Source organism: Dipteris shenzhenensis, chromosome 32, assembly GCF_047967505.1.
Source record: "Dipteris shenzhenensis isolate YYH24624 ecotype China chromosome 32, Dip_SZ_1.0, whole genome shotgun sequence".
Lineage (NCBI taxonomy): Eukaryota > Viridiplantae > Streptophyta > Polypodiopsida > Gleicheniales > Dipteridaceae > Dipteris > Dipteris shenzhenensis.
This window is the reverse complement of record NC_141627.1, coordinates 43859241-43882672: the sequence shown is the minus strand read 5'-3', so window position 1 is coordinate 43882672 and position 23432 is coordinate 43859241. Positions and strand designations below refer to the sequence as shown.

At 43.7% G+C, this 23432-nt stretch overlaps 1 protein-coding gene across 1 annotated transcript in view; it reads left to right on the top strand.

The window, feature by feature from the left end:
- Nucleotides 1–23432, top strand: part of LOC147880810 (putative oxidoreductase At1g06690, chloroplastic) — a 118537-nt gene that overhangs the window by 74047 nt on the left and 21058 nt on the right. The window contains exons 4-5 of the mRNA XM_087370668.1: nt 3132–3219; nt 18004–18123. Of these exons, the coding sequence (XP_087226794.1) occupies nt 3132–3219; nt 18004–18123 (208 nt within the window). The remainder of the gene's footprint in view (nt 1–3131; nt 3220–18003; nt 18124–23432) is intronic.

Below are 23432 nucleotides of genomic sequence, written 5' to 3'. Positions count from 1 at the left end.
AGTTGCAGTCTCAAGTTTATCATATCAATTCTTGTCTTCAGTTTGCAATGTCTTCCAAGCTTGAGCTGGAGTTTTCAAATTCCTAAGCGCACAGATAATGTTATTCTTAATGCTCACGTTTATGAGAGTACGAGCTTGTTGGCTCTTCTCATCATAATTCCTTAAATTTCCAAGCCTACCTATAATATTACACAACTTTCAAGCTTTGAGATCTTCTTAAGCTTGAATTTCTAGATGCATTTTCATCCCACTTGGCACTCTCTAAAAGGAGGCATTCACTGGTCTGACTCATCGTGCCTTCAATGGCATATCATACAGAGGTTGTAAAGTGTGTTTAATAGGGCGATCCAAAACAATAAAACACCTAAGCTCTAATTAAAGCATAATTGAATTAAAATACCAAATAGAAATAGGCCAAAGCCCTTACCTCTATTTAAAGTCAGTATGATGATGCTCCCCCTTGATCCCAAAATCAGCACCTAGCACAAGATGCTCTCCTCTCAATGTAAGAGGATCTCGTGGCTAACGTGATCCTTTCTCTAAGTGTAAGAGGATAAATCAGTGGTATAGACTGATTGCATGAGGATAGCTCTCCATGACAAAGATCAAGTGGGATAAACGGTTCCCAATGGCCCACGGATATATCTTCACAATTGAATATGACTCTTCCCTATAACTACAGAGAATCAACCAAGCAATGGCATAGGTGTGTGAAAATACATGAAGCTAGCTGTTGAAGATGAGGTGAGTACATAAAATTTGTGTCTTCACAAGTGCTCTCTGCTAGATGCTTGTGGATAATAAGAAGCACCAAAAGCACCTTTGATTAGAGAGGCTATGGGAAATAATTGATGTCGAGGTTTCAAGTGCTTTATGACCACTCAAAACAGATGAAATACCTCCAGTGAGGCTTATGGTAAGCTAACTTCCTTTTCTCTGGAAGGAAAACAGCCTATAGAGGCCCAAGACAAAACATCATCCAAGTCTGTCGACGGGAAAAAAGTTTTTCTAGTGTTGGCATGATTCCATTAATCTTGCCTTTCCTTTTCTCTGATTTCCAGCCACTATGGCTGCTCTCTTTCTAAATTTGTCTTCCACAGGGCTTTGTGCCCTGTGTTGCTTGTTTACTCTTTTTCTGTATCCACAGATCTCTGTGGCTCTTTCTAGTTGGTTCACAGCCTACCACCTCTGATTTTCTTCTTCTGCCTTTGCAGGTCAATTGCTACCTACAGTGAGATGTCCTGTTGCAAACCTACAGTGAGTGTGTGACATAGTGAGTGCAATGCTACATTTCAGTTAGAGTAGAATAGGATTTTGGATGAATCAGTGACAGAAAGTCCTTAAAGAAACCATGGTATTTTTAATAATATAAATAGTTTTTTGTTTTTATTGTGTTTAAATGTTTCGGTCAAGGATTTGGTTGTCAAGGTTGTTGGTGATGGGGTCCAAGATAACAAGGCTCTGGGTGCATTATTGTGGGTTAATTTGTTAGCCATGCACCTAGGGGTAAGTGCCTAGGGGCAAGGTGTGACTAATGAATTAGTGAAATAACCAAAGGGGTGAAAGTTAATATATGTATGGGGGGAGGTCAGCACCTAGCAAATGGCTAGGGAAAGAAAGTGAGCCTTCTAGGGAGTTGGGGATATTCTGTCACACGTTGCGAAAAGAAAATAGTGAGGTTTTTTCAGTCTGACGGATTTTTGTGAACCAAGCTGGGTGGATGCAGCAGGTGTGTGTGCAGGGTGTAAAGGTTGTGTGGTGATCCAGTTTCGGATACATTGAATTGAGTTGGTTTCTGGTGTACTGTGGTGTTACATTCGTTGGTTAGGATTTTATGTCTGTTGTTTTGATCTGAAGTTTATTCTGAGCACTAGGTTGAGAGTCCTACAGCCACGGTTATTTTTATAATACCTGAAGTTTGTAGGGCCCTTTGGGGTTGAGATTGTGTAAGCAAGCGGGATGATTTTTGTCACTTTTAGTTCCCTAGTAAGATATATTTTCAGTTGCATATAACCAAGGGAACACTTTTTCCTTTTTGGTCCTACCTTTATTTCAGAGGAAAAAGCAGAGTTTCTTTTTGTGTTTGTTACTTCTAAGCAATTCGAAGCAAATTGAAATGTGGCACCCATATCATCTCAGGCAGCTTTAAATAGCTACTTAGTTGGATAGCTAGATTTGGTCAAATGATCATCTTTTGGCATGAGTAATGATTGTCACACTTTTCCTAGTCCTCTCATTTGACTCATTGGATGTCTATTTCTTGCATATGGGTCTTTTCTCTTCAAGCCAGTCCAGCAGGAAGTTGAAGGTCCAGAAATATTCTGGCCTCATCCTACTGTACACAGATGCTCAGATGGTTTGGGTCACGACGTTCCAAAAGATTTTGGGAAATGATCAAAGAAGCATGCAAGTCTAAAAGAAACAGATATTGCCACATAATGTGTGCTTGCTTGATAACCAAAAGGTTTGGTTAGTAAAATTAGACAACTAGTTCTTTGCAAGAATAGTAACTTACATTCGAAAAAGAACTGTTGTCTGGCTGTCGACTCTATATTTGGGGCCAAAAGCTGCTTATTGTCATAGTTTGTCACCTCACGATGATGGTATATTGAAGTATTTTTCACTTTGGCAATATCACAATTACAGAGCTGGTTTGGATTAATGACATGCTGGAGTTGTTCTTCTCCTTTTGAACTATTAGTAATTACTGATGCATTGGATGTCGTCGCAAATGCTGATGAAACTCGTTTAACATTATTGGATTCGGTAACGTTAAAACAAAAAATCTAAAAAAATAAACAGCTGCTGGTAAATATCTGGTTTGAATATGGGTGCTGATCTTTTAAATATTGAACCACCAGCAACACAGAAACTCATCTGGGAAACATGCCTTGAATATTTGCTATATTCATATGGCACAGTGTGTGTCTACTAACAATAAAGGCTGACAATGCCTCTTTCATAAGATGAGCAATACAGTAGTTTGTCCTTATGTTGCTATCAAAGCTTTTTTTCTAAAAAAAATTTGGTGCTGTTGCTTGATCACTTTGTCGCATTTCTCACATTGTATTACAAGCATTTTCGCAACAGATTCACTAAATTTATGACGGTTTATTCTTTTCCTTGTTCAGATCCATGGCCCAGCTTTATCAATTAGATCCATTGAACATCTAACTCACGGCCTTGGAGATGCATATGAGGCTGGATTATGCAAGTCAGGTAGATTTATATATTGTACTTGATCGCAATGCAATATTGCATTTAAGTTTTTGTTTTCAAAATCTAAAAAATAAAAAAAGGATTATATATTTTCCATTTTGATTTGTTTTGTATGTCTTGCCCAAGTCTTCTAGGACCTTTGCAATGGTCAAGGAATCGTTTCAATACTAAAGCTGCTCAGCAAAGTCCGTTATTCTTAATGGCCACCTTCCTAGTGTTGATATCTGTGTAATGTATGGGTACAATGCTTTTCTTATTGACCCTTGATGAGTTAGGGGTTCCATTGGAGACTTTGGATGTTGACCCATAAAAGTGAAAAAAATATGCATGCACTTTTTCTTGTCCTTGCTTTATTTATATTCCCATGGTACAAGGTTAGTGGTTCATGGTCTAACATCCAACATAAGAGTCACCGTTACAACTAATCAGGATGCTTGTAAGGGAAGTTAAACTTGCTTTAAAGCTGGACCATGGGCGTGGCTATGGATATCTCTAATGTAAGATTGGCAGACCACTGGCAGTAATGAAGTTTATAATGCCGTTTCATTTTTTTTTCAAACCTCAGAGCTCAACCTGTGTCAAGGAGCTATGTTAAACCCACCAAAAAGAAAGAATGAAAGTCTATTAAAGTCTGCAGGAACTGGAAGGTCTATGAAACTAAAAAAGCCAGATACAATAGAAAAAACTGAAGAGTGAAGCTACTAAAGTGGGCACCCACTTCCAAACCCTATGTACTTACATCAGTTATAGACTGAGAGTCTTTCAAGTTTCAGTTTGAACTCCCTGATGAGAGCTTTGCCCTCACGGTAAACAGCCCATTTACCCTCCTTTCTCCCTTCAGCTTCGCAAACTTGGTGGCCTTTTGCTTAAGTTGGGATCTATTGAGTTCTGCTGTGTAAAACTTTCCTAACTATCTAATTTCTACTGCAGATCACGGGAGCAGCACCATGAATAACCTCCCAGCCAAATCTTGCTGAGGCTGACGAGCAGACCGAGATATTCCGTTCAAAATCATACGTGAATAATTTCCTTCTCTTCTCTCTCTAGCCTCAACAAGCCCCAATTCCCTAGATAGATCTAGATGCCACATGTCATCCATATAGGGCCTTCCTAATGCAACATTTCACCCCTCTCTTGGGATGCATTAAATTCTTTGCCCCTAGGCACAACCTTTGCATTAGGCCCTTGGCCTTAGATCTACCTAGTCTGGTGCTATCAGCCCTCACCTAGGACCTTGACATTAATTCCCTCCCGATCATTTACATGAAGCGCAAACAAATATATATTACAAAGATAGATCCTTTAAGGGAAATGTCGACTGATTCTTCCGAGGTCATGCTACCTCGGCTAGAGCGTAACATTCCTTCCCTCTTCAGACATCAGCGTCCTCGATGATAAAGTCTGGGAACACTCTCCGCAACTGATATACGGATTCCCAGGTAGCTTTGGATAGAGGCTGACCATGCCATGCAACCAACACCGTGGGTATCTTCCGATTTCGTATTTGCATTGTTCCTCGGTTCAGGATTCTTGTTGGTTTGCGCCTTGCAATATCCTCTATCTCCTGAAACAAATCCACACCTTCGATTAGTGAGTCACCTGTATGTAAAAATTTCTTTAAGTGCGAAACATGAAAAACCGGGTGCACCTTACACCCCTGTGGCAATTCTAATTTATAGGCTACACTGCCTATTCTCTTTATAATTAACCACGGCCCACAGTATCGAGGTGGTAACTTAGCACACTCTCCTGAAGTCAATGACTTTGAGTGCGAAGGAATTCTGAGAAAAACTTTTTCTCCTTCCTTAAATACTCTTATAGACCGGTTTTCATCCGCATACACCTTGGCTCTATCCATAGCATGGCAAATATTAGCTCTCGCAAGTGCTAGCATCGCCCGCATCTGAACCACAAAGTTTGCGGCACTAGGCACTTTCTGAGGTACTCCAACTATAGTTGGATTTGCTGGTCTATAACCATAGTTCAGCTCAAATGGACTGAACCTGGTAGAGGAATGTTTTCTATCATTGTAGGCAAACTCCAACAATGGCAACCACTTGTCCCATGTATGTTGCCTCAATGACACATATGCCCTCAGCATATCCTCTAAAGTCTGGTTGACTCTCTCCGTCCTGACCATCCGTCTCAGGATGATCCCCACTACTCACTCCCAACTCAGTCCTCAAATACCGCTGTCCAAAAATGACCGGTAAATCTGACATCTCGGTCTGACACTATGGATCTAGGCAATCCATGCAGACGAAATATATGTCTAATGAACAAATCCGCCACTTGCGGGGCACTAACAGACTCTCTAGTCGGAATGAAGTGAGCCATCTTGGTTAGACGATCAACCACCACAAGGATAGAATCATACCCTCCTTGCGTCGTAGGCAGCCCCACAATAAAGTCCATGGAAATGCTCTCCCACTTACTTAGTGGTATTTCCAAGGGCTGTAAAAGTCCGGGTGGCTTCACCCGCTCGGCCTTGCTTACCTGACACGAGAAACACCGTGTCACATATTCATGAATATGCTTTTTCATCTTTGGCCAAAAGAAATCTCGCTTCACGAGATCATATGTCTTCTCGACTCCTGGATGTCTCGCACACGGGCTATCATGGCACTGTCGAATGACTCTCTGCCTGAGATCATTCTGACTAGCTACTACAACCTTGCCATTTCTTTTCAGCATACCATCCCTTATGGTATATCTTGCATAAGTTTGGCCTTTTTTGGATGCCAGGTCATTCTTTTCATTTTCCTTTGGTTTTAACACATGAGCTTTAGGCCATAAGCTCTGGACTACTTTTTGAGTTTCTCTGATCTCGGTCATTAGAGCACTCTCTAATACCGTGAAACTCATGTTATGCATAATGCGAGACAACGCATCAGCAACCTTATTATCTTTTCCTCTTCGGTACCGAATCGTTAAATTAAACTCCTGCATGTGCTCTGCCCACCTAGCTTGGCGGCCCCTCAAGTCAGGCTGTTTACAAAAATGTTTCAGAGTATCATGATCCACATCCACATAAAACTCTGAACCATACAAATAATGCCTCCATGTTTTCAAAGCATGAATAACAGCATACAACTCCAATTCATGAGTTAGCCAATTCCTTTGAGAGGGAGAAAGCTTCTTGCTTTCAAAGGCTACTAGCCTTCCCTCTTGAAGGAGGACTGCTCCTACCGCAATGCCACTTGCATCGGTTTCTAGGAACAATGGTTTCTGGGGATCAACTATTTTTAACACCGGTCCTGAGACCACAGCTTGTTTTATGGTGTTAAAACTTTCTTGTTGATTCTGTCCCCCAATAAAAGGTACTTTATCTGAGGTCAGATCAGTCAATGGCGATACTATTCCGGAATATCCTTTGATATGCCTTCTATAAAACTGGACAAATCCCAAGAATGATCGCAACAAAACGCGGTCAGACTCTGAGGGATTGGCCAAGTTAGTATCGCAGCCACTTTCTTCGGATCCATTTCTACCCCCTGTGGAGTAATTATGAATCCTAAATATTCAAGCCTAACCATACACAGTATAGTTTTCTTTTTATTTACATAAAGACTGGCTTTCCTCAAAGTACTGAACACTACTCTTAAGTGTTCACGATGCTCAATAATACTTTTACCGAATATCAAGATATCGTCAATAAAATGTACTACGAACTTTCCGATATACGGACGTAGTAAATCGTTCATAAGCATGACGAATGTCGCTGGAGCATTGATAAGTCCGAAGGGCATTACTAAAAACTCATAATGACCAAACCTGCTTCTGAAAGCGGTTTTATGCACATCCTGGCTCTAATCCGGATCTCTAATCCGGATCTGATGGTAGCCACACTTAAGATCTATCTTGCTGAAAATCACGGCTCCATGTAATGCATCTAGCAAATCATCAATCCGAGCCATCGGATACCTATGCTTAACAGTGATATTATTCAATGCTCTGTAATCTATACAGAGGCGAAACGTATCATCCTTTTTCTTCTTTAATATCACTGGCGAAGCAAAAGGTGAGAAACTTGGTTGAATCTGCCCCAACTTGAGGTATTCTTCCAGTTGTCTACGCACCTCCGCTTCTTCAGTAAAACTCATTCTATAGGGAGGTCTATTTACAGGTTCTGCCCCCGGGATCAGTTCAATCTTATGCTGAACATTCCGCTCTGGAGGTAACCCATAAGGTAGTTCATCCCTAAAACATTCAGAGAACTCCTCTGTTATAAGATTAGCCAGCTTGGCCATCTCACCACTTTGCATAACATCAGTGCTAGCCGAAGAATCATCAAGCGGCTCTACCGATGCTGTGCAAAGGAATAAAAACTCTACTTGAGCTTTTCGGATTTCCATCACAGAAACCAACGGTCCCTGAGGTATATCTTTTTCACCTCGCAAGACATAAAGCACATCATTCATCTTGAATTGATATACATGCTTTTTCCAATCAATGGCTGGATTCTTCCTAGAATGCCACGCCATACCCAGGTCTATATGTGCATGAGCAAGCTTGGTCATTTCAAAATCAAGCTTCTCAGCATAGTCCTGAATCCGAAGCTCCAATTGGGTAACCCTTTGGTCCCATACTTCAGTTGAACTTCCATCTGCCATCCTGACTGTATACGCATAGTCAGATGGACTTGTCTTTAATTTCAGCCTCTTCACGAGCTTGGAGTTAATCACATTGTGAGTTGACGTCGAGTCAAACAACACAATGACATCATGATTGGCCACTTGTCCTTTCATTTTAATTAACTCCGTATCATTAAAGGCTGTATACCCTGTTGCTGCGGGCTTAGATAGGATGCTATCAGGTGCACTCATCACTAGCTTAGCAACAGACACGCATAACAAACAAGCTACTAACCTCTGAGAAGATCCCGCTAGCTGAATCTGCATCTCTTCCGCTCTGGGACTTCCCTCCATCTCCACGTCGCACTCTGAGATCACCATCTCAGCCATCCGACGATCTTTGTTACGTGGACAATCCTTCCACTCATGAGGCTGAAGGCAACCAAAACATAAGCCTTCTCTCCTCGCTTTTTCCCTTTGTTCTGGGTTCAAGGGAGACTTAGACCAAGCCCGGGCTGCCATTGGGGTTACTTTCCTTTTCACTCCAATGGTGGTACTTGATTTAGGAGTTTCAGCTGGTTTCGCCTGCTTGGCTTGACCACTCGGTTGAGAACCACTTCCTCTACTAGTCCACTTCTTCTTAAACCCAAATTTCTTCGGATACCCATACTGGATTTCGACCTGTGCCAACCCACTTGGCTTGCTGTCCTTGGCATCCTCATAGTTCAGGGCTATAGCTATTGCATCATCTAGCGTGTTCGCTTACTTAGCCCAAACTTCCATTTTTATTCGATCATTCAATCCAAATATGAAATCTTTCATTTGGATTGATTGAGGCAGGGGTTCATCAACCTTCATTACACTCTCTCGAAACTTATCAGTGTATTCTGCCACTGATAAATTCCTTTGACGAAGGTTCCTATATTGATCCCAAGCTCGGGATGCTTCGTGAGGAGGTAAGAAGTGTTTCCTGAACTCTCTTTTAAACCCCTCCCAGGTAGTGGATGCTATACCATCTTTTTGTTGTTTAATCCACCACCGATCCGCTGCCTCACTAAACATGTGGGTGGCCTCACGGATCTTCTTAATGTCATTTCTGATTTCACAAATGGCGAACGCCTCGTCCCATTTGTGTAACCAGTTCTCAATGACATCGGAGCTCTACGGTCGTTCATCCGACCAGAATACTTTTCCGGTCTGTAATTGGCAATATTTGGCACTTTAGCCTTCCTAGGCTCGACCGTATGGACACTAGACTCCGGTTCCATTGGAGCCTTTTCCTTCTCCTCTCGAGAAGGTTTGGCAGACATACTATGTATCGCTCTCCTAAGTTCGGACTGCCCTGCATTGGCCTGTAATTGCTGCGCTAACAACTGTTGCAAGGCATCCTCCAGCAATGCAATCCTGCCAGATAAAGTGTGAGCTACTGGGCGCGACACCTGCTGGGTTGGCCGGACTCTTGATTCACCAGGGTCCCTCCTGGAAGCTTCTTCTTCTGCTTCCATTTTGTTCAATGGGTGTTTTGGTTTGTTTTGTTTTGTTTTGATTTGTTTTAAAAAAATAAATAAAAAAAATATAAACACCACTAGAAAGCTGTATTTACAAGCTGACACAATTCAGTGTACTAACACTCTGACACAATTCCCTATACTAGGGAATTCTTGCAATCCCACATTTACACTGATCAGGCATTTAATACATGCATATATCTCAGATGGCGCTTTTCCCTATACTAGGGAAATTCCTGCAAACTGACTCTGACTGAAGCACAGAGGCATATGCCCAGGCATAATCTGTCCCCACTACAACATTAAAGCCTCATGCAGGCTGATCATTCACGAGATCCTGTCTATGCATGTAGAGCACCACCCGACTAAATTGAGAAGGAAAAAAAACAACATGAAACTAATGGAGGTCAAAGAAAGCTCCCTGGTCATCAACGATTTCACCACTTCTTGGTTCCCTGTAAATCCCGCCAACAGTCCGCAGTCACAGCCTTGGATCTCCCTCGACACTGATCAGTGTTTGTGCGGCCTTTTATACTTGCCTACCCTGTTCAAGGCCGAGTGCTCCTGCGCCCAATCTGCGTCCCAGAGTGTCGCTGGATCGTCGCCCCAGTCACTGCTTACAAGCAGGTTGCTTGGCGTTGGAGATCTCTGAGTACACGTGTGCCAAAGCAGCAAATCACGGGCTAGCCAGCTTGCTCTGCGCCAAAATGTAGCTACGCTCCAGGCCTGTTGTCGATCACGTGAAGGATCGAATTCCTTGCCTATCCGTCGTTAGCCACCATGGCTGTCCAGGCCTGCACCTCGAGCTCACGTTGCCCGTTCGTCATCGTCGTGCAGTACGTCACACATCCGCGCCTGCACATCACGTCTCCCGTGCTTGGCCTGTGCTCTGATACCAAAATGTAAAACTTTCCTAACTATCTAATTTCTACTGCAGATCACGGGAGCAGCACCATGAATAACCTCCCAGCCAAATCTTGCTGAGGCTGACGAGCAGACCGAGATATTCCGTTCAAAATCATACGTGAATAATTTCCTTCTCTTCTCTCTCTAGCCTCAACAAGCCCCAATTCCCTAGATAGATCTAGATGCCACATGTCATCCATATAGGGCCTTCCTAATGCAACATTTCACCCCTCTCTTGGGATGCATTAAATTCTTTGCCCCTAGGCACAACCTTTGCATTAGGCCCTTGGCCTTAGATCTACCTAGTCTGGTGCTATCAGCCCTCACCTAGGACCTTGACATCCCTCCCGATCATTTATATGAAGCGCAAACAAATATATATTACAAAGATAGATCCTTGAAGGGAAATGTCGACAGATTCTTCCGAGGTCATGCTACCTCGGCTAGAGCGTAACATGCTGCTATCCATACTTTTGTAGCTTCCAGCTTGTTGGATTGTAGAGAATATGAACTTTGATAGCTCTTGTTGCAAGATTGACCATTGCGTGAGTACCATCTAAGTGGATTCCAATCAGGTTGTCTTCTGGCCACTCAATGCTTGGTGCTGTCTTTATCTCTTCATAGATTTTATCAAATGTCGCTTCTGCTTAATTAACTTGTTTCTCTAGCTTGGCTCCGACCTCAGAGTGTCAGTGTAGACATAACAATCGGAGGAGGTTACTTACACATTTACTTGATTCTCCAAGGTAGACAGGCACTTATGGAGCTCTTCCATTTGAGCCGCTGGTTTTTCTCCTTAAGGTCCCTGATGTGCTGTTGCAGGTTGTGAACCTGTGTGTTCTTTTTGGAACTAGGCAAGGATGGAGAAGCCACCATTTGGGCCAATGATTGAACATTTTGGCATCCATAATTTGAATGCCAGAGATTCTGCTTATCTGTTGTGTCTTTTTGATTGAATGCTGAAATTTAGCTGTTGCTGTGTGGGGGTTGAAGAGTCAAACTGCCTAGAAGTAGGACAACTTGCTGCAGTGTGGAGGGGAAGAGCTGTGGGAAGAGATTCGAGCTGGAAAAAGCAACTTGTTGGAGGAATGGCTGAGTTTTAAGAGCGATGATAGGTTACAGACGAAGACAAACTGCAAGAGCCCTTAACCTCAAACTGGTGGTAGTTAGGATAGGTTGAGCTCTGTCCTGAGCTATGGCAAGAGACAATTCTTGCTGGGGATAATGGCTAAGCTGCAACAGGTGAGCGGCGGCAAGGAGGTTGAGCTGCAACTTCTGAGCGACGGTAGGGCACATACGAAGACAAACTGCAACATCTCGAGCTATGGAAGCAGCTACGGCAGGTTGAACAAGCTACGGCAGCAGCTAGGGCAGGCTGAAAGTATGGCGGCAGATGGGCTGAGCTCCAATGGGCTAAAATGCAATGGAGGTTGCTCCAAAGCTCGGTACTAACACCCTAGTTGAGCCCATGGAGCTTAGCTAAGCCACGAGTGGGAGAGAAGGGGAATGCTGAACCTAATTGAAATCGAGCAACTCAACTTGGAGACATTAAGCAAAACGTCTAATCAAGCCACCAATTGGTTCGGCTGATGAAGAAGGGGTAATACTTCTAGAAAGATAACTACAAAATGCCATGTGGACGGCTAGCTAGCGTGGCGCTTATCTTCATCTCAGATACTTGGAAACCATTGTGGTTATCCATTAGGGTACAATGTGATGAGGAAATAGAGTTTGGTGCGGCTGAATTATTTCAAGAAGAAAAAGGTGCTAAGAAAATGTATAGGCTCTTGGGCAAGCATCCTTTACTTGGCTGTAGCCAGGAAGCCATTCCAAAAACAGGGTGAAACAAGTCAAGGATCCCACATACATGCTGCTGCTTACAGTTGTGCATAATTGCAGCATGAGATTGAAAAAGTCATAGGCGATGGAACTTTCTACTATAGCCAAAATCAGTCCATGTGGAGATGATAGATCATCACTATCTAAGAGTACATTGAAAGGAGGCACTAATAGCCAGCGTGGTGATGCATGGTGGCCAAGCTTTTTGCAGAAATGTTACCGCCTCTTGGAACCCTTTGTGCCTTGCTCCCCAATGGTGCAGAAGGTGGTATGATATGGAGTTGACAAGGGTAGTAGTAAGGTGAACCTGTTTTGGAAGGAGGCAAGGAGGGAGAACCCACCACTTGAGCAAATGACTGAACTTTCTACAGCCATAATTTGAATGCCAGAGCTTCTGCTTATCTGTTGTGTCTTTTTGATTGAATGCTGAAATTTGTGCTATGTAGGGATTGAAGAGTCAAATTGCATAGAAGTCAGCGAACTTGCTGCAGTGTGGAGGGGAGGAGCTCTGGAAGAGATTTGAGCTGAAGAAAGCAACTTGTTAGATGAATGGCTGAGTTTTTAGAGCAATGGTAGGTTAATACAGATGAAGACGAACTGCAAGAGCCTCTGAACTTTGGTGGTAGTTAGGACAAGCTGTCCTCTGTCCCGAGCTATGGCAACGGACAATACCTGCTGGGGATAATGGCTAAGCTGCAACAGGTGAGTGACAGCAAGGAGGCTCAGCTGCGACTTCTGAGCGACAGTAAGGCATAGATGAAGACAAACTGCAACACCTCGAGCTATTTTTAGCAACTATGCCATAGCCTGAAACAAGGTATGGCAGCAGCTAGGGCAGGCTGAAACTATGGCGGCGAAGGGGTTGAGCTCCAATGGACTAAACTGCAATGGAGCTTGCTCCAATGCGTACGAACCCCCTGGTTGAGCCATGGAGCTTACGTAAGTTAGGAGTGGGAGAGAAGGGGAATGTTGAGCCTTGAGCAATTGAACTTGGAGACATTAAGCAAAACGTCTAATAAAGCCACCAATCGGCTGGGCTGATGAAGAAGGGGTAAACCTGTAGAAAGATACTTTCAAAATGCCATGTGGAGGGCTAGCATCCCAGTTTGGAAACCATTGTGGTTATCCATTAGGGTACAATGTGATGAGGAGATAGAGTTTGTGCAGCTGAATGATTTCAACAATCGAAGAAAAAGGTGCCAAGAAAATATACAGGTTCTTGGGCGAGCATCCTCTACTTGGCTGCTGTAGCCAGGAAGCCATTCCGAAAAACATGGTGGAACAAGTTAACGATCCCACGTACATGCTGCTGCTTACACTTGTGCATAATTGCAGCACAAGATGGAAAAGTCATAGGCAATGGAGCTTTCTATCATAGCAAAAATCAGTCCATGTGGAGATGATAGATCGTCACTATGTAAGAGTACACTGAAAGGAGTCACTAATAGCCAGTGTGGTGGACTATACAACCAATAGATACCTTGATCCATGAGATTTAAAGATGCATGGTGGCCAAGCTCTCTGCGGAAATGTTGCTGCCTCTTGGCAGTCTTCTTGGTGCCTTACTCCCAAATGATGCAAAAGGTGCAGATGATATGGAATTGACAAGGGTAGTAGTAAGGCGAACCTGCTCCCCCTTCTGAGGCCAATCATGAAGTTGCAATGTGCAACCCAAATATTTGAGGTGTTGGCACTTGCCAGCACTCTCTCGAACCGTGTCCTTCGACAAGGATTTCGAACATTGCTAGGAGAGAGGCATCAAATCTTGGACCTTTTGGCTCACAACGCTCTTTCTATCCACTAGGTAAACTGGGACAATGATCTCTATGAAAAGAGACATATTGCTCCTTTGTCGAATAGGTTGCCATACCTCAAGTGAATACCCAACAGCTAACAATCCTCATTAGTGGGAAGAAGTAGGCTGTGAAAACCCTTACCGAACCTAGTGGTGGAAACACCTCTCTCATAGACTCCCGCATCCTAGCAACAATCCTTAGGGACCACTACCCTATTCTCTAAGCCATAGGGCATCTCCAAACTCCATGGGCAATGGTCTAAGTCCCCTACCCTTCAACAGTGGCATGCATAGTCTCTCCTCATCAGCTCTTGTCAGGGACCTATAGGGAGGTCTTTGTGATCCACCAATCAGAGAAAGTAATATATCTTTCTCAGCCAAAAGCTTGTGCGGCACCCACTGCTCTAATCAATGTTGCTCTTGTGAGGGGCTCCAAGGAGAAGTAGCTAGTGCAAACGTGCCAATGCAAGTGGTGTAAGAGAAGAAAGGTACCTTTTTTTTTCCTATGGCTGCTCAATAGGGATGGCCAGAAAGGCTTACCTGTTGCTCCCGTGATCTCCAGTTGGGTTCTGGTCCTATAGGATCCATGCCCCTCCACCATCTGCCGGCTAGGAGGGGCCCTCACTCATCCTAAACCCAGCCCCAGTCGAGGCTTTGGACATTCCCATTTTGGTTGCGGCTAGTGATTCTCATGATCCTCCTCAAGCTACGACCAAAGTTGTACCTGAGGCTACCCCTTGCTAAGCTCAGCACATTGCTTCTCCAAATGTTTCTCAACTTGATCCTATTGCAGCTCTTCAGCAAATTTTCGTGGTCATGGTTGTTTTGAGCAGGCCCATTCTTTGTCCGTGTCCGCGGATGGGGGTTGACTGTGCCATTTGTCAAAGAGGGTGTGAGGCCAACTGAAACTGAAAATGAATGGCTCTCTCCGTCTCGAGGGAAAGAGGGGAAGCTGGAGGGAGGGGGAAAAGATAAGAGAAAGGAAAGAGAAGGGGGAGAGAGAGGAAATGGGGGAGGGCTGAGAGACAAAGAAGAGAGCAAGGGAGGGCAAGGGAGTATGTGGGGAGGGCTGAGAAGAGGTGGGGAGGGCTGAGAGGGGGTGGAGATGCAGGGAGGGGGTGCGAGGAGGCTGAGAGGAGGCGGGGGGGCAGAAAAGGCAGGCGGGAGGGCTGAGAGGGGGGGTGGGGGGAAGGAAGGGGAGGTAGGGAGAGGGGGTGGAGAGGCTAAGAGGAGGCAGGGGGCAGGGCAGGGAGGCAGGGGGGCAGGAAGAGGGGACCGGGGGCTGAAGGGGAGGCGGGGGGTTGAGAGCGGAGGCGGGGGGGGGCTGAGGGGGAGGGGGGGGGCTGAGAGGGGAGGCGGGGGCACTGAGAAGGGATGGAGGGGGCTGAGCGAGGCTAGGGGGCTGAGGGAAAGACGTGGAGGAGCTGCAGCTCCAACGCGGCTTGGGGTCATTCATACATATGATTCTAAAATTTCAGTTTGGGTATAATTCTATATACATAAATAATGTCTCGAAAGATAGTCTAGCTAGGGTGCTCAAGGCTCCAAGGCCTCTCTGATCTTGAGGGAAGATGCTTGCAAAATTACCATTACTCCCTCACATTTAGTCAATGCTTTGAAAAGAGATTCTGATTAAGCATAATTGTTGTGCTTCTAGTTCTCTGATGCAACAAGAACTATATAGGATACAATGTAAACCTGCTACAAATTTGCCTTGAATTGTGAGTGTAGTTGTTGGAAGGAAGTAGCATTTTCAAAAGGGATAGTGCAAGATTTCATAGAGAGATGTGTTGTTGTAGGAGTGGGTGGAGAACAAGCTTGTAGGAGAGGCTATTTTGCAAATGGAGCTGTTGCAGAGGGAATTACTGCTGTTGCGTAATTGCTAGAAAAAGGAGCTGCTGCAGAAGGGGCTGTTGCAAGAGAGAGTGCTGTAGAGAGACTACTGCTGTTGCAGAAGGAGCTGTTGTAGAGGAGCTGCTGCAGGGGGCAACTGTAGAAGGGATATTGTGGCTGCAGAAGGAGCAGCAGGAGTTGCTACAGAAGGGCTGCTACTGTAAACGGAGCAGAAGGAGCTACTGCAGGACTGCGTGGAGAATGGGCTGCAAAGGAGGGGGGTTGTAGAAGCTTCATAGAGAAGGACTGCTGCAGGAGGCTGGACCTGAGTATGCACCAGCAAGGGGGTGTGAAAATACAACTTGTGTCCATAGTACAATGAGATGGCATGAAAACAGAGGCGAGTTATTAACTTAGCTCCTTCAAGATGTTCTCTCGTGCGAGGATGACATTGGGGGAGGCGCCGTTCTTCAAGGGCGGCTACTTGGAGGCACTTGTTGTAAGAGTGGTTCCAGCAACTATCTTCAAAAAAATTAATGAGATCCTAAATGTGAGAAACAAAAAGTAGAGGAGAGAAAATGAAGGAAAATGAGCTCCACTAAGGTCGTGAGCTTAGCTCTAGGACTGATATAAGAACTATCCTTGAAAGTAGTCAATGGTAGCACAGTATCACTTGGGAGATAAAAAATTAGCATGGTATCTATTGGGAGAAAGAAAGAAAGAAAGAATTCTATTGACATCCACGGGAGACCAAAAGGTCCATGCGAATAGAAAATCCATCTAATATAACAGCTTAGGGAGGGCATCGAGAAGCTCCCAAGGAGTGCATAAAGCAACTCCAGCTATTTAGAGTACCTAAATTATATCCTTAAAAAAACATATATAATCGGCCATACATCATTGTAAGACTGAGAGTTTTGATCTAAACTCCTTAATGAGTGCTGTTCCTCCGATTTACATCGCCCACTTTCCATCCTTCGTGGCAGCCTTGGCTAATTCTGTTGCTCTATCCTTAAGTTGAGCTCTTGTAAATTCTTCAGCTATCCATAGCTTGGTTCCTTTCAGCTTATATGACTGTTGTAGGATCTTGAGTCTTAAATCTTGTGAGTTAAATGTAATAACAACATGACCTTTACGATGACTCGTAGGATCTTGAGTCTTAAATCTCGTGAGTTAAATGTAATAACAACATGACCTTTACGATGACTAGTATGGACTGCTCTAGCTTCACCATCATCCTCAGAGTTATCGGGCTTGTCATCTTCATCGGCTGTCTAGTCAATATTAGGCATGGCTGCTGTAACATGTGCTAAGGTATCACGAGCGAATCCTCCTCATTGTACCATCCATCCGAGACAAAAACTTGGGATAAAATAGGTAACCATTGGACCTTTACGTGCCAAAAGCTTAGAGATGTCTAGTGGATGAGTTCAGATCTCCCTATCTCAGAGGTACATCCCTTGCAAATATCTACCGAAGGAGCTTAGACTCAGTTATTTGTGAAAGTCCATCTCTCGACCACCATGGGCTTGTAGCTTCATTTGTTGGAGAATGTCCATTGATCTCCTAGAGCAGATCAACAACACCATGGGCTTGTAGCTTCATTTTTTGGGAATGTCCATTGATCTCCTTGGAGCAGATCAACAACACCTACTTGTCCTCCCTTAAGCTGATGATTTATGCCTTCGAGTAATTATTCAAAAACAGCTCCCCTTAGTTCTCCTTTTTATGACCTATGTTATGGTGGCTTGTCACTTTCATCACGAAGGAGCTTTACACTTTGGTTTCTATTCATTTTTCACTTTTTCCCTCTATGACAAGGATTGGGGATTCTACCTCATTCTTGGTGTGTTGGTTCCATACCTGTCCGTGGATGTTGACATCAGAAAGTAAACATATTAACTTATCAATGAGGTAAGCATAAGATGATATGGAAAAAATGCTCTGAATGAGTATGCAATTTATATTGCCAGAAACTTCAATGGCAATGGTGTTTCATAATATGCATGGAGTGCTGCGAAAAAGTCAACCTTTGAAGATATCATGATATGTCTTTTCGAGGCAGTAAATATGAGTAGGTTTTCTCTAACAACACGTTTTGTCTCTACTTTGTTGCCCATAGATCTATGCTGGCTAAGCTCTTGGTTGCTCAAATGAGGTTATACTAAGTTTTGTCATAGGCTTGGGGACCTACTATGGACACTTTCTTTAATCTTGATGTCTTGATGTTGAGGCATGAACTTTTGGGCATCTAATTGTTTTAAGATAAAATTTGGTTCAAATGCTGATTTGAACCATGTATTTTTTGCCTCATTGTGTCTGTGCTTAGTTGGAGTCTCTAATTTTAGTGCCGATGAGGTCAAACGGGCACACAAGGTTCTTTTGAAACGCAACATCAGTCTTTCTTCAAATCAGGTTCCTTCTGTGCATAGATCAATCTATGCCCTTTGTTGATCGAGCTGGAGAGGTTATTGATTGCTATGCATATTTTGATTAATTTTGTTTAGACTTATTTTCTTGAATGTATCTCGTTTTTTGATCTTTATTCTTAAAGTCATTACAATATGCTAGAATCAATAATTATTTCAAGGGGTTGCAAAAAACTAGAGGGTTCAGTACAACCAACTTCCTTGCGACCCCATAGATTTAGATATCTTGGCTCCCAAGATAGATAAGACTTCTAGGTTTTTGCATTTACTACTACAGGGGTCCCAACAAAATTATTGTCTAAGAGTTTTTACCCCCTTCCTAGGATTGATGACATCCTAGACCAACTTCCACCTAAAGCCCTCCACATGAAACAAACCTTTGATTTTGGCATCCATAACACTTGAATAGGAGATCTCCCAAAGAACACTTCAAGTATGGGTGCATCTTTTGAGGGAGTTTAGATATGGCAAGTCATCAAATGTTCTTTTTCTTTGCTTATTCAAGGCTCGTTTCTACTTGAAATGCTTAATATTAGAGAATTCTTTTTTGACTTGGAAATAAATTACTTCATAAATTCTCTGAGTATTTTTGGAGATACAATTCTGGATTGAACTTGTTAGTAATGATGATGTAGAAGTAGTACAATATTCGAATCCCTTTGAGGAATTAGAATCAGTCCCTTCTTTTTTTAATGAGAGAAAAAACCGTTGACTTGAGTATGACTTTCCAATTTGATCTTCTTTGAGAGCTCTCATGAGAATCTCACCCATTTTCAGGAGGACACCCCTTGTGCCCCGGGATCCTCTTCGATTTCGGCAAAGACATTCCTGTCTTGGTTGCGACTGAGGTGGCCATTCCACTAGATACAGATCAAGATGGACCTTCAGATACCTCAGATCCTGCTAGAGCTACCTCTGTCCCAGCCGTGGATAGGACTAGTGATGATTCTCATGCGAATACGTTGACATTGTGTTGGAGAAATCATAGCCAAAGAGTGTGTGTGTGATGTGTTGTACTAGGAGATCTAGTAGTGGTTTGATTTGTGAGTGCCACGTGTCATCTTGGGAGTTATCCCATATGTACTTTGTACATGTGTGAGCCTATAAAGGCTTGTACTTCACTTGTCATATCATACTTGATGATACTTGATGAATGAATGAAAGCCTTTCACGATGTCTTCATTTGAGTATCATTTCCTCTCACCATGTTTCCTTCATGGTATCAGAGCAGGTCGGCCTTGCCCTAATCCACCTTGCCACGTCATCTCCTCTTCAACCCTAACCCTAACCCTATTCATTTCGCCTCTAGCCGCCGCCTCCTTTCAGCCATTTGCATCAGCTTAGAGCCTCTCCACAGCCTGCCTTCATAGCCGCCTCCATACAAGATCTTTTGGAGCTCTAGGCGCCCTTGACAGCCTCTCGGATAGCTGGTTGGCACGTTTTCTTAGAGGCGTGTGCATGTGTGGTCATTCGAGGACGTTTTGGAGCATTCCATCGCCAAAATTGACGTCTTATTGCTGCTGCTGCATAGCCGCCTTCAACAGAACTACTTCCCAGCTGTTTGAAGGCTTCCAATACACCTAAACTGGTCAATTTTCACTTTGGTGACCTGCTGCAGCAATTCGGAGTGCCCTGGTGAACCGCCTTACACATTTCAGGACCTGCGCTTGTATTTTGGAGCACCACAGGCCATCGACTAGTTGCTGGAACCGCCTACAGGAGCACTTCAACAAGTCGACTATCCAAAAGATTTCGAAGAATGACAGATGTTAGGGTTTCAGTTCAGCTGCTCCAAAGTTGCTTTAGAAGATTTCAATCTGTTTTGAGGACATTTGGAGCTGTCCTGAGCCGTTCTTTCATGGAATATACTGTTTTTTCTGACCTACAGCAAAAAACCCTAATTTTTACAAATCCTAAATTTCAGAAAAAGTGCTCGAGAGACCTCAACTAATGGAAAGACAGCCCTCCTTATTGATGAAAACCATCACATCCTGCACCATGCCAATCTTATTGCTGAAGACCAAGCCGAACCTGAAGGGCCCCCTGAGGAGATACATGCAGCCACAGCTGAGGTTCACGGTCTCTCTGTGAGGAACATTATGACTAGGATTCTTGGGCTTTCTAGGCGCTATATGCTATGTGTTTTTTTGGTCAGTCAATAAAGGTTCTCAGCCTTGAGGAGTCACTCTAAAATGAATGTATTTGGAGGCAATAAAGGTACTCTGCCCTGGGTGTGATGTGTTGTACTAGGAGATCTAGTAGTAGTTTGATTTGTGAGTGCCACGTGTCATATCCCAGCACTTGGTATATGTGCGAGTGTGTCTAGCCTATAAAGGTCTGTACTTCACTTGTCATATCAATACTTGATGAATGAATGAAAGCCTTTCACGATGTCTTCATTTGAGTATCATTTCCTCTCACCTTAGCCTGTCTGTTTGTCTGTCTGTCTCTTTCTCTCTCTCTCTCTCTCTCTCTCTCTCTCTCTCTCTCTCTCTCGGATGCATCACATGTGACAGGATATGGGAGACATCTATTGGATATGGTAGCGATACCTGACTTATGATAGACAGCTCCTTTCCCAGGTGTGGGGGTTTCTCTTCCGTGTGGATTTCCCACCCCTTGGCAGTCTTAGCAGGAGGGTTTCTCCTCAGGAGAGGTTTGTTTCCACTACCCGATCGATTAAGGTGTTCCATCCGACTCCCTCCCACCGATGAGGATTGTCACGTGGAACATATAGGGCCTTCGTGGTGCCCGCGTAGGTAGCTGATCCGTAATTAGTTTCATCTAGTTGTTACTGGGAGTCCCACAGACATTCTTCTAATCCAAGAACACAAATTGGATGCCAAAGATTGTGCCAAGTCAGGTAAATTTCTTTGAGGCTATAATTTTTGGTCACCTGTAGCTGGCACTAGGGGAGGCACTTGCATTTCAGTTTTAGATTCCATTCTCCCCTTGGTTGTTAGACACAGAGTTATCATTCCCTCTAGAGCTTAGTGGATTCTTCTTTTGATTGGGGAGCATAAGGTTGGCTTCCTTTATGTACCCAATAATACAGGTATCATGTCCTTATATGGGAGGAGCTGCTTTCTTGGGCCCCCATTGCAAATTCATGGGTTATTGAAGGAGACTTCAACATGGTGGAGTTGCCTTCAGCTAATAACGGGGGTAGGGAGGGTGGTATACACTCCTTGGAGAGAGCAGCCTGGGATACCTTCCTTCTATGATTCAATGGTACAGATGCATGGTTTGATTATGCCTTTTACATTCAGCCACATTCACTCCTGCTTTTGTGGTTGAACATGAGGTTGTAGATGCCTATTCATGCGGATTGATAGATTTTATGCGGATGATTGGGCTCTGGACGGAGGTGGGTCAGTTTGTATTTCCACTAGGATATCCACTTCACATCAATTTTCCGTGGTATTGATGATTTTGGAGCCTCATTTGAGAGGACGATCTGCTAGTCTCAGGATTTTGGATGTCTTTTACATAGAGGAGGACCTCACAGAGGCATATTTGGGTTTCTCATGTGTAGGAGGGAGATGCTAGGTTTTGGCCTTCAAATTTGCAAGCACTGTCAAGCCCTTTTGGGTTTTGCACCTCGCCATAATTACACTATGGGCTTCCACAATTATGGCTGACAGAACATTTCCTTCCCCTTAAGAATGGTTTACATCCTCGAAAACAAAATTGGGAAACCTCCTCTGGAGATTTCTGACACTTTCCCATGTTGAACTCTCTTTAGGTCTATCTTTCTACTTAACCATGCATTCTTGCCATGTTCTATGTCGCATTATTTTTTCTTGCCTAAATTATTTTTGGTTCTTTGGCTCTCTGGACCTCTTCATCTGGAGTTACTGCAGAAGAGAGGAGTGCCTAGAAATGACTGTGTATCAAATTGATATTCTCCTCTGTGGATGAGACCAAAGTGCCATTAGACTTTTTCAACAAATGGATGTCCTCATTGACTCTTTTTCTTCCAATAAAGTAATACACTTTGGGCATCTAGATATCGTGATTTGGCCTACTGCTCTAATCTCTTAATCCTTCTCTGAATCATGTCCATTGTCTGAGCTCTAATTTGGCTCTATTCTTTCTAGCTGTCTTGAGAAGTTTTTGAATATTCTCAACTGCAACAACCACAACAAAATCCAGGAAGTTCTTATCTATCCAGACCCAAAGTCATAGCAAAGAAATAATTAAGAGCCAAGACCTTGGGAAAGACAAAATCAATGCTCTTTGAGGTCCTCCCAAGCATCAAGCTTAGAGCCTCTAATAACAGTTCCCTTGTCCAAAACAATTGCCATCTAATAATAGTTGTAAGAGGCAAAGTTGTAGAGAGGTTTGACATGGTTAGAGAATCCTTTTACCATTGAAGAGATGAAGGAAGAAGTCATAGGGATGGTAGATGGAAAAACTCCATGAGAGGATGGTCTTCCTATTGAATTTTACAAGGTCTTTTGGGACATAATTGGACCTTACTTGCTGCTACTGTGGCAAGACAGTATATCCAAGGGTGCCCTACCCTCTCATGTTAATAGAGGAATGATCAAGCTCATCCCCAAGGAAGGCTCTAAGGATGAGCTTAGGATTTGGAGATAATGCTAGGAGATATCAGCTGAGCTGTAGAGGTTGGAGGCCATCCAGAGTCCCGATTGGAAGGGGTTTGAGATTTCAGTTGACATACAAAAGAACTTTTGGAAGAGACGCTGGAAATCCCTCAGCAATAGAAAATCACTCTTTTCCTTTGGCTTTCTATTCATGGTGGGATTGCAGTGAACTTGTGGAGATCCAGGTTCGGGGCTTACCCTACTTGTCCTTGTTGCTTTTCGCAGTGAACTTGTGGAGATCCAGGTTCGGGGCTTACCCTACTTGTCCTTGTTGCTTTTCTACTTAGAGCCAATTCAGCATTGTTCATGGGACTGCATACAGGCAAGGATTATTTGGTGGGGGATAGCCAGGATCCTCAACAATTTTGTTTGTTCCTCCTTTTTCATGACCTGGGGCTTCGTTGCATGGTTCTCTCTTTCCGGACCTCAAATCTTTCATGAGACACGACTCCTCATGGGTTTTATCGGTTCGTCGCCACTTAGTGAAGCTATGCTCTTTGGGTGATGTTCCTGCTTCACTATTCAGAGCAGTGCATGCCTTCGTGGACACTTCTTGGGAGATACCGGCGAGTATTGCAGCATGGCATATCTGGCGAGCAAGATGTACAGAGGCATTAGATGGATCCTAGGTTCACCTTCCTCACACATTGACCAGTATTATGGACTGAGATTATACATACTCTGATGCCCATCTGGTCGAGCATGTAGGGGTCTTCTCG